Here is a 12,394-nt window from a genome sequence, read left to right as displayed (position 1 = left end):
GAACCTGCGGCTGCCTGTTCATTGAAATTTCTTTCTTGGAAGACACTCTTTCTAGTCGCCATTACTTCTGCCAGGAGAGTATCTGAGCTTCATGCCCTCTGCATTCGTCCTCCCTACTTAATCTTCCACAAAGACAGAGTTTCTCTAAGGACTAAATCCGTCTTTCTTACCCAAAGTGGCATCGCAGACGAACTTAAATCAATCCATTGATCTTCCAGTTTTTTTCCCAAATTATTCTAATAGAGCGGAACAAAAACTACATTATCTTGATGTTCACCGCCAACTCAGATATTATCTGGACAGAACCAAACTTTTTAGGAAATCTGATCAAATGTTTTTATCCTATGCAGAGAACAGGAAAGGCCTGCCAGTATCCAAGGTAACTCTATGTAGATGGCTGTCTTCTGTGATTACTTGCATTTATCATCTCAGAGGTAAAGAGTTAATTTCTAGGCCAAAAGCCCATTCTACCAGAGCTCTAGCTACATCTACAGCTTTTCAGGCTAGACTTCCAATAGACACTATTTGTGCAGCAGCCACATGGGCCTCTCCTCATACCTTTGTTTCACATTACAAATTAGACTTGGCCTCCAGAGACAGAGCGAATTTTGGTTCCACCGTTCTCAAGAGTCTGTTCCATTGAGCCACCCAGGATAAAGGTGCTAGGGACGCGGTCCCATCCTGCAAGAATGAAGGCGAGATTGACAACTTAACATTAAGAAGTTATGTACCTACCATAACGTTCCATAGTTGTCTTCTCTCGCCTTCTTTCTTGCGTCCTGCCCACCATCCCCCTAGCCTGGTCAGACCGAGAAGATTGTGCCTCTTCCCTTAAGAGGCTTAATTCAATTTTTCCAACTAATCAGCTTTCTAGTTTCACTAGATTAGGTTGATCTTTTTCGGGGGATTATTATGATTATTTTTATTATTATCGTTATTACTATTATTACCTCTTCCTCCTCCTCTCCAGTTGGAGGAATGTATTGCATAATTTCCTTGGCTACCAAACGAGATCTGGGTAGTCTTCGCCTTGCATCATGGGATATAGGGTTGCCTTGAGCTGGTAAAATTAGCTCTCGAGCTTTAGTAAGTGGCCGAGTCAGAGCCGAGGATTGGCTCCGAACCCATCCAGCAAGAAAGAAGGCGAGAGAAGACAACTAACATGGAACTTTATGGTAGGTACATAACTTCTTATTCTGGTGTTCTGTCTGCACCTTTGCATAGTATAAGCCAATTTTGATTTCCAGTTGCAGATCTTCCTTTGATGTCAGTGTTACAAAGGATATTCTGTCATAAGGGAGGCCATTTAGGAGTATTAGTTTTGGACTCTTTCATGCTGGTATACAGAATCAGCTTTCTTTTACTAGTTATGAAAGTTATTCACTTGCCATAATGACAGATCTGCTGGCATTTTGCATAGCTCACTTCATAAATGGAGAGGCTTCATACTGTGGTACATTGTCAGATAAAGGGAGTGGTCTTGGCAGCCATGAAAAGTTATACCCTGCTAAGTGGTTACAATGCCAAGCTTCATTTTACAGTTTGAGTATGGACCTGGTCTTCCAGATTTACCACTATGGTCAGATACACATGTATCTTTTGTTTATGTATTATTACATTTGTGTTATAAAAGGTATAAAAAGGTGAGCTAGTGAAAACATATCATGTATTTGTTTAACTCATAACAGGTTGAAAGTGAGACGCTGTATTACGTTTGGCAAAAGTCATGTCATCTGAACATTTGTTGGGCAGCTGTTAAGGAGTCTTTTTCCTTGCTTTGGTGCTTCTGTTTCCTTTTTGAGTCTTGCTTTGGCCTTTAGAAAAATGTGTCATTACTTTCTTTGCTCATCTTTTCGTTATATTCATTATTGTAATTCACCTTTTTTTCCTTTTTGGTTTCATTTATTTTCTCTGCTGCATGCAAACCATCAGCCCCCAACTTGGGTAATTGTCCCATTTATTTTCTAGTTTCATTTGGAACAAGAGACGCTAACAAGTGCTGTCATTAAGGCAGCCATCAGTTTTTTTTTTCCTGTTGTACTCCCTATGTGCTGCACATGCCCAAACCATCTCAGGTTTGGTGTACCATGGGCTATCATGATGCACATACATGTTTTGTTGCATATGTAATCAGTTGGCTCTGCCTCCATTGTAGACAGTATCAACACATGATTCTTGGTCTCCACCCGAAGTTCTGTCTTGGCTTGTGTGCCTAGACACACACCTATTCCCTCTCCCCAAAGGAAGTTGAGCATACTTAGCTGCATTATTCCTTTCTTTCCTTGCCAGCTCCAGCAGATGCCTGAGACACTAATTGAACTCCAGTCGACAGGGTTGTAATCCGGTTTTGTCCTTTTATGCCAACAGGACTTGCATACTTCATTTTCTTGGTGTAAGTCAGTTACTCACTGTTAGCAGACTTATTCCCCTCATTCATCCCAAAAGAGTTTGTTGTTAGTCCTTTTAAGAATTACTATGGAAATCCTATTTTATCAACAGCAAAGTTTGGAAAATGGGATTTGCACATTAATTTAAAAACATGTTTTTGTTAGTCTCCTTAATTAAAAACATTTGGAGGGGCACTCGCATCTCCTTCTTGTGAGGTATTCACCACCTGATTACCTGATTCACCATTATTTAATATGTGTCTCAACTCATTGCATCTCAACTGTAAGGAGAATCCCTTCTGCCCATTCTGACCTCATTCAAGTAGTTGGATCTTTAGCCATCTGTTCATTGTCATACAGTCGACCTTCAGACGTCATAAAAATTTCCCTACAAAAATTGCACTGTATTATATTCTTACATTTAATTCTTATGTGCCAAAATTTTATAGAGTAGAAGCATTTTTTTCCAAACTGCACTTAATGAGTTTCTGCCGTATTTAAGGGATTACTAAACTTAGCCATGGTACAAATAAATGCGCTCTGTCTTTAACTTTTAAAATGCTGTTATCTGTTCATCCATAACCCGTGGCTTTATTTTAACTGTGTCCGAAGGCATAATTTCTTATGTGTATCTCCCAAGTCAGATCATTCAGTGTGTTATTTCTGTTTATGTAATTGCTGGTTTAATGAAATTCACCGGGTTCACATTGCTTCATTCCCTGGCTTCCACTTTAAAGGAGATAGACTCGGAAAACATGTTTCTTTCATCATGTTTTGTGTTTCCTGTATTTTAACACCACTCTTGGACTATTTACAGGTTTTTAAATATTTTTATATGTAATTTCTCAGTCTAACTACATGGGGTCTGGCATCTTGAAGTAATTCTGATTGTTTAGTCTGCCTCTAGGTATCCCACAATGTATTGCTTGTTTGTAAAAAATGACATCACGCAGGCTTCTTTCTGTCTAAAGCTCCTGTCACTGCATTGATTTTACATGAATACACTGCTGTCTGTCATTCTCAGCTAGAGCGTCTTCTGCGTGGAGACATGCGTGAATGGGCTAACTTCGTTGAAGGTTGTGCGTCAGGGCTGGTAACTCGGCACGTAAAAATCAACTACCAATCATCAGCGGACCGGAGTTCCGCTGTGGCGACTCCTAACCGGGAAAAGCCGAAAGATGCAAACAATCACTGCTGTCTTTCATTCAGTTAGTTTTAAGTAACATTTCATGCCGTTCACTGAATACTTAAAACACAAACAGTGCAAATGTCACAGAACAGACTTTCAAATTGCTTTTTACTGCTGCTTCTTTTTAGAATGGACTCCAAACCATGAAAATTAGAAAAACGAACCAAAAGACAAAGCTGCAGGACGCTGGAAGAATTCTGAAGAAGTCATTTATACCATTGACGAAATAGCTAAAGTGTGTTCCAATAAAGATGGTCCATCGTCTTGCAACTTGTCTTATGGTTTGTTTTTCTAATTTTCTTTTTAGAATGGCTAAACTGCAGTCTTTTGTGAAGCCTGAATTGTACTAGTTTGACTCATTTCCCATCCCCCTTCACACCTAACTTCCCTCTCTCTCAAAGTGCTAAGGGTAATTTGAGCTGTTACCTGCTGTGATTGACTGCTCACAGCAAGAGACTTGACTCATGTACTGTTTCCTTGTTCTAGCCTTTACTTTCTGTATGGATAGGGGAAAGACCAGGGAGCTGTGACATCACAGCATGGGTGGGTTTTTAGGACGGTAGTGGTGATGTCAGTTTGGGGAGGGAAACGGTCAGAAAACTACCTGTATTCAATAGCCTTGTTGACATCAATGAATTGGAGACTGCAGCAAGGGCGGAACAAAAGTTTTTTGAAAGTAAAACCACCACACGACAGTAAGTTACTGTTCTGTTGGAGGGAAACAGTCAATTTAAAATATTTTAAATGCTGCATTTTTGTTTACTCATGGCAGGGACAGTAAATAGGGAGAAAAAAGACAAAGAAGTTGAGCATTTAATAATAGAATCCCATTGCTGTCCTTTAACATTTTTTGTACTTTGCCCCTTCCCCAGAACATCAACTGAATGTTGTGAAGCATCTGCTTTCAGTACCACGTTTGTCATTCATCTGTTTACTTTCACCACTGCTCTTTCTGTTGTTCTCCATCCTCTCTCTTGTATTCTTATCTGTACCCCTCAAAGAAAGACTCTCGTGCTTCTAATTTTGCAACAAAAATGTACTGCTTCCTTTCTTGAATCACCATGTACATATTGGCTTTATATCCATAAGGCTTTTCAGAATTGCTACAGAAGGGATGTCTTAGAAGTTTGAGTTTGTAGAAGAACTAAATTTCAGATCATCTCTGATCTCCCTAATGTTTGATTGTGGGGGTACTTTATAATTCCTTTCTGCCCTACAACTCAGGTTTTTGTTCATATTTTCCATTGTTGATCTAGCAAGGAAATGATATACAGCAGTAAACAAGCATATTAACACAGGGGAATAAAGAAATATTCTGCAACATGAGTCATTTGTCAAGTCTGTTGGTCTGTCAGTGGATTTTGTTGTTTTCTGCATAAAAGACTTTTTAAATTTAGTTTGATGTAAGAAAGCTATATAGTTAAAAGTGCTGGAACTTTGAGATCCTGTATGCTGAGAAACATTTTAGGACACATTTTTTCTGTGTGATCTTAATCCCATGCCTGTCAACTGTCAGTCCTGCTCCTGCATAGCTGTGCATTGCCCATTTGTTCCATTACCTAGGAATTTCACACAGGATTAGTGCAAAGACTGTCCAAAGGGGACTGTCATTCAGGTAGCCATGAGGGTGCTTTATGCCATCATTAACATTCTGGTAATGAGAGTGTTTATTATGGCTGACCCCCACATCCCTGCATAGGGAGGTGTCATTATGGAGACCCATGATGCCTGCCACATGTAAGTGCATGCTTCTGCACACATTAATTTAAGATTGCCACCAGACAATGGCTTGAAGAGACTAATGCCCTCCTCCAGACCTCACATTTGCATGACTCCTGCCCCTCTAATAAGGGATTTTGGCAGTGAGCAGCCAGCTGTGTCCTGCACTGCCATCATAAAAATGGTCATGTGCAGGACACAGCTGACTGCTCAGTGCCATAATCCCTTATTAGAGGAGCAGCAGTCATGCAAATGTGAGGTCTGGAGGAGGGCATTACTGCTGCCCCTCTAATAAGGGATTATGGCAGTGAGTAGCTAGCTGTGTCCTGCACTGTCATCATAAAAATGGTTATGTGCATCCTCTCTTTCTGCCTCTGTTAGGTGCCCAGGCTGGTATCCAAACTGTGGTTACTTGAGAAGTAGTCAAAGCTTTATCCCTTTGAAACTGGATCATGCTAACATTTCAGAAGAAAGTTACATGCACAGTCTTTTTGTTTGCATCACACAGGATATTTCCTAACTTATGCTCTGTAGTCCAGTCTTTTCATTCTTATTTTGTATTTCTGAAGTAAAATATACAGTACCATACCGCTTCATTTACCTACTAAACCTGTATTTTTTTCTAACTTTTAGGAACTTGTAAAGCAGGTTCTAAGTGCAATTCGAGCAGTTGCAGGCAATGATGATGTAAAGGATGCCATTGTCAATTCAGGTGGTGCTGATCTAATTGTACAAGCTGTGAATAGACATCATGCCAGTCCACAGGTATGCTTTTGATGCTAGGTGGTGGTTTGTGAAGTGCCGGGTCTCATCAGTGAATACAGTTGCTTCTTATTTCTGTATTAAGTTACTCCACTAAGGCCCTTTATTTTCTTTGCATGAAAAGCTAACCAACATGTGGAATATGATTTGAGAATTTTTTTTTTCATGCTAAGTTAACTTTTGAATTAATTGTCATTTGACTGTTATTTTTTAATTATGGGTTATTCATTTTTATGTGCAGTTTTCATTTCATTTTTCATCACCTGTCAGTAAATTGCTGCATTAAAAAAATGTGGAAGTCTTTGTTGCCATAATATTGTAGAATATTTGCTTTAATTATTTCCATAAAAATTACCTGAGGTCTTTTGTTCTAGTCTGCACTCAATTTTTGTTGAATAGCAATTAAGTTTACCAGCTGATATTACATAATATAAAAAAAAAACTATGGATGATTTTTTTGTCCTGTTTCAAATGACTTGGTAAATAAGGATAACAAAATGCACAGCTTCTAAAGCTTAAGGGCACCTTCCACGCCTGTATAACTAGAGGAGAACTGTATAAAGTCAGTGATTATGGTACCAAACCTTCAAAACATTCTTTCCATTGAAAATGTTGTTTTCCACGTGGGCTGTAAGTGATCAACAATCTGCTAGAGTGTCATCAAGGCCAGGCAGGTAAGTATCCCATTTGGGAAAACCTACTTTGTCAAATTATATTAAAAAAAGTTATTTTCTTTCAGAAGTACCAATGGAGGCTAGAATTAATGTTTTAGTGGCTGTCACTAAAAAAAAAGAAAACATTATTTTAAAAAGTAATTTTCAGCCAAGGCAATTATTTTAAATTATTCCTTTTTCCGTAAACAATTCTATTTCCTGTCATAAACTATAGCCAGGGACTAGGTCTACAAGTTTTGGGGGTTGTCATTAAAATTTTACATCAAAACTTTAAATTTCCAGTCAGGTTATACCACACTGACTCTTCAAGGCTTATCTGCCAATTTTGTTAGGCGCTTTTTTCGATGAAACATGGCAGACTGTAAAGTTTTTCTCTTCCCCCATCCACAAGAAGAAAGCTGTATGAGAGTCTTCATTCTTCAAGCAGGCTTTCTGTTCTCCTCAGCCACTAACGAGTGACTCTTTTGTAGCCATTTCAGGTACCTCAGACTGCTCATTGGTTTCTCTCGATCCGTCATCTTAAGGACCAGTAGACAAGCACATCCTCTGTGGCTGTTTGTGTCTCTTGTTCAGGTAAGGGAGAGCCACATATGAAGTAGAAAGGAAAGGATGATGCTCTATCATGAAGCTGAGGCGATCTATGCCTGACATATAAAGCTATGTCCAACCCAGAATTAATGGACATGCTCCACCTCAGTAAATCTAAATCCCTTAGAGCCACGCGCTCGAGGGATTTGAACCTCAGCACAGAAATAAATAGAACATGCTGGAGGGACAGATTCATAACCCAGAGGCTCCCTTCGCTCTGGAATAGAATTCCAATTCATGTTAGGCAGAGCACCTCACTGACTCTCTTCAAGAAGAATCTTGATGAGTGGATGGGGGATCGTAGGTTTGTCCTGGGGATTACTTCCGTGTCACTATTAGACAGAGGCACAGTAAACTGAACTTTAAAAAGGGCACAGTATACTCAAATCAAGGGGTGGAGTAAGCCAAACACAATTGGGCTAGGCTTATAAATGCCCCGGGGCAGATAGCCTAGTATGAACCTGTGAACCTATGAACCTGAGGAGCTTGATTCCCTGGGAGAGACTTTTCTACGATGCTTTCTTTTTCTGGCGAGGTCCCAGAAAAATAAAAAGCAAAGTTAGGCATTTTTCTTTACATTTCACATAGGAAAGACCGGGGAAGATTAAGTTTTGCTAAAGGCTTATTAAGTTCTGACTCTTTTCAGAATTTTAAAAGAAAAGAAATCCTGTCCCTCTGATTCTGATCCTCAGTCTGAGGGTCTGGAATTAGAACTGGATTGTTTCTCAAGTATCTACACTGCAAATGGGGGTGGATCAGATACTGAAGAAAAATATTTCTTCAGATTCTCACCTTTATTTTTTTTTTGTGATGCTATAGCCAGAGTGAGAGAGGTTTTTCAGTTGTAACAAAAAGAAATTCCAAAATCCAAATAAAGATATTCTGACATATTACAGGTGGGTTTTCCACAGTCTGCAGCTGTTCCTTCTGTCTGACCAGTATTAGATTGTGCCTTCTTAGCAGCAAAGCCTTTGCCTGGCTGTCAACCTCCTGCCCTAAAAAGATTAATAAATTATATACAAGGTTCCTCAGAGCCACAAATATTTTCAAACCCCAAATAAGACCCTGCAGTGATTTCTTTGTCAGAATCATCTTTTCACTGCTAACATGATTCCTTCTGACAAAGATGGGAAAGCATTTGATAGATTTGGGAAGAAAATGTATTCTTCTTTTACCTTAACCTTCAGAATAGAGAATTGTCAGGCTCACGTGTCCAAATTTCTGTTGCTTTTTTTAATGATATGCAAAAGTTAATTGCTGATCTCCTTTCCTCAGAAACTGTTCAGACTGCTGGATCCTGGCAAGAGCTAACTTAGCAAAACTAAACAAAGTCCTCATTCCAGAGGAAAAAAAAAACAACAGTCCAGTTAAGAATTTAAGCAGATTTTTATTCAACGATGAATTCTTGTCCATTGTCAAATAACTCTGAACTGGACTGTTTTTTCCCCTTTGGAAAGAGGACTTTATTTTTCCTAACTTTTGCTAAGTTAGCTCCAGCAAGGATCCAAGATTCTAAACAATTATCCTTATTCCTAATCTTTTATTTTGTCCTCTAGAATGTTGAGGCTGCAGGTTAGGATAATCAGGTAAGTGCTTCACAGAGTTCATGGTTTTCTTTCCTCAGAAACTAAAACATCTTTGGATTTTTAATAACCTGTCTGTCTCAGGTAACCACTCTTTAAATGTTCTTATCTTCTGATACTGTATCTAGAACAGCTGTAACAGGGCCAATGACGAGAAGGTTTCCCTGGCTGCATTCCCAGAATTTAGCAAAGGATGTAAAAACTGAGATTTTGCTTTGACAAATGATGAAAGAGAAAAGTTAATGCAGGGAATCACTCAGATTTTTCAACCCTCCATGCCAAAATATAATAAGAACTTTCCTTCCAGTTTCAGATCCTTTTTTGGAAACTGAATAAACAATCTCAGCAAGGTACAAGCAAAAAGAAACTTCAGAAAGCAATGGCAGAGAGGTGTAAAAAAGAAGGGAGGATCCTTCCATAACCAAGGACAATCAGAAAAAGCTGACTTGACTGTATTTTCCTGTAAGTTTTCCCCACTTGAGTCAGTTAGTTTTAGAAAGGGGTTTTGCATATTCTTACAGAAGAAAGATGGATCCTTCTTGGGATTTTAATTTTGTTCTGGAGAAACATGCACTTAATCATTTAAAACAACTTACGAGACCGATTTGAAGATCTTTACTTGGAAAACAGCATTACTCATTGCTTTGACTTCTGCAAAAAGAGTATCTGAGTTACAGGCCCTTTTGGTGAGTCTGCCTAAAATTTTTAAGAACAAATCCTTCATTTATGCCTAAAGTGGTTTCACAGTTTACTTTGAGACAGGCTGTTCATCTCCCTACTTTCTTTCCTGAACTAAAACTAAGGGGTGGATTGTAGAAGTATGCTAGAGACAGCAACTTGGTCATCTATGCATACTTTTACAAAACATTAAAAACTAAGATTCCTTTTCTAGGTCCAGAGCAGGTTTTGCTAAGACTATTCTTCAAGGGAGGTTTGGACTCTGACCCTTCTTTCTCCTTCCTTCCATTCTAAGCTTTGGTAATCAACCCATATAGGTTTAGACTAATGCAGCAGTGATCTAATGATGAACATAGTACAGCTATGTAAGTAAACGTACCATAACGGTAGATGTTCAAATCACTGTTGCAGTAGGAACACCTTCTCTCCCTCCGCCGCCCTTCATTTTGTTGTGTTTTTGCCAGGATATTTTTTTATTTTCCCTAGTATGTATCTAACCGGCAGGCCTCAAGTCTTCCTTACTCTGAGATAAGAAAGCTCTGAATGTTTGGTACCATAACCACTAACTTCATACCGTTCTTCTCGAGCTGTATGAAATTTAGGGTGAGTGAAAGGTGTCCTTAAGTTTTGGGAGCTGGCCTGTAATACTGATCTATTTGAACAGCTGCTGTCATAGTAAGTTTACTTAAACAACTGTATTTTGATTTATTTGTCCAAAAGTCACAACATGAACTAAATGAAGTTAGTGGAAACATCTGTCAGATTTATGGTTACACTGGTGCATCTGCTGTGCTTACAGGAAATGTTGTTAGGTTAAGTGTGGGTGATGGTTAATAGAGAATTTAGCTCTGCTGGCACAGAGTATTCTACTGCCTTACTACCAAGTTTGCATTAATTTGATGTATGCTCTCTAACACATGCTGCAGCTATAATTGAAGAATGGAAGTTTTTGAAAGCAGATGGATGGAGTGATCATTGCTAACACCCAATTAATCTAGCATGTGGGAACTTTGTCCTGGACCCTGGGGGACTCATAGTGCTACTGGCCTACTACTACTACTACTTACTTTTATTTTTGGAAATCTGTGCTAGTACTGCTTACCCTTGCCATTAGTAGACTTAAGCTGACAGGCTCCATTCTGCCTCTTTCGCAGTTGCCACCAGTTGGTACATGTTGCACTGCAGAACAGTCCATTTACCATCAAAATTTGCAAGATTTCTGCTCTTGAGTATCTGTTTTTTAAGACATCACTCAAGATATCATTACCTAGTATACTGGTAAGTATACTGCCTTGAAGCCAACAAAGAAGAAATTTAGAGAACCTAAAAGAAAATCAACCAGAGAAGGTAAAGAAGAAACATTGGGTGGGAATAATCCTGTGGTTGTTCATCAAAAAGCAGTTCAAGCTTCAGCTTTGGTACAAGGAATGGTTTCCAGTAATTTAGAGGAAGAAGTAAATCAAATATACTCAGATGTGATTAAAATACATGAAGCATTGAAGGAGTATATCAACTCAAACAAAACTCTGGAAAAATAGAAGATTTAACTAGCCATTTAGATGAACTGATAAAACTGCAAATGTCAGAGGATGAAATGAAAAAAAGGCTGTCTGAGTATGAGACTTCTCAAGAAGAGCTGTTTCAAGTTAGTAAACCGAGTGCAATGAGAAAACCTGAGATTTTCTGCTATACCGGAGAAACTGGAAGGAACAGACTGTAGAAGTTTTATGAAAGCACAAATAAGCAGGTGCAAGCAATTAATCTTGAGAGTTCTGGGCATCCTTTGCTGAAGGAAATGCAACTTCTAAATGTACAGTGGGGAAATAGTTCAGTGAAAAATAAAGTTTGAATTTATGGGAAGTGAATAAGAGCAGCATCCCTAGCAACCATAATACTTTAATGCATTCAATAGAAAATTTTACAATTTAGTTTTATTTATTTATTTTTTTGCAGTTTGTTAATCGGGAAAGTCCATTGGGCCAGTATGAGCCCTTTTCATTGGAGGCCTGGGGAGAAAAGCTCCATGTACATACATACAGAAAAAATACTAGCAACAGTCACATAAAAAGTAATACAGAATATTACAAAAATTAAAATCAGCAGAAATTATTACAAGCAATTTTATATGACAAAATTAACAGAACTGTATAGCATGCCAAATTCATAGATTATTGGTCCATTAAGCAGTAAGTTTTCTGGGAGGTATGTAACCTATAATATCTAAATATATTATTTAGATATTATATAGGTCTAAATATATTTAAAAATAGCTAGTGCACTTTTTAGGGCTAAATGTTTTGTGAAAGCATACAACTGTTTTTCATATCTAGGAGGGAATTGGAGGCAAGAAAAGTACATATAGCAATCAGTTTAGGAGAAAACACAGGCTGTAGCATGCTGTTTAGCATGGGTAACCTTAATTTTTGGTAGGTAATGTCTGTTGATACATCTGTTAATTTGGTGCAACCATTCCTGTCTAGAGGATTAAACTTCATTTTTTTAAGATTTGCATAGTTTTGTGTGTTCCAAGTTTTTGGGGATGGCGGTGTACTGAAAATGTATTTAAATTTTTGCTTAAGGGTTTTTTTTAAAACAAAAAGCCTTGAAAAATGTCAAATAGTTTCAGATGGAGATGAGAAGAAGCAATTGTGTAAAAGAACAGCCTGCCAAACATTAGAGCATGCATGTAACATGAAATATGCATTCAGACAAACTTATATATAATAAATGGGAATAGCTTTTTATCAGAATGGCTATGCTATCCATATCTTGGAATGTAAATGGCTTTACAGGTATAGACAAAATGGAAAGAGT

The 12,394-nt window shown here is 38.3% G+C and overlaps 1 protein-coding gene across 7 annotated transcripts in view; it reads left to right on the top strand.

Moving 5' to 3' along the window:
• Positions 1-12,394, top strand: part of ARMC6 (armadillo repeat containing 6) — an 817,201-nt gene that overhangs the window by 562,811 nt on the left and 241,996 nt on the right. For all 7 annotated transcript variants that reach the window (XM_044053937.1, XM_044053934.1, XM_044053935.1 and 4 more), the window contains one exon: positions 5,929-6,060. In XM_044053937.1, the coding sequence (XP_043909872.1) occupies positions 5,929-6,060 (132 nt within the window). The remainder of the gene's footprint in view (positions 1-5,928; positions 6,061-12,394) is intronic.

This window comes from Protopterus annectens, chromosome 13.part0 (genome assembly GCF_019279795.1).
Source record: "Protopterus annectens isolate FY-2018-M chromosome 13.part0, PAN1.0, whole genome shotgun sequence".
NCBI classification, from domain to species: domain Eukaryota; kingdom Metazoa; phylum Chordata; order Ceratodontiformes; family Protopteridae; genus Protopterus; species Protopterus annectens.
This window is presented reverse-complemented; position numbering and strand designations above follow the sequence as displayed.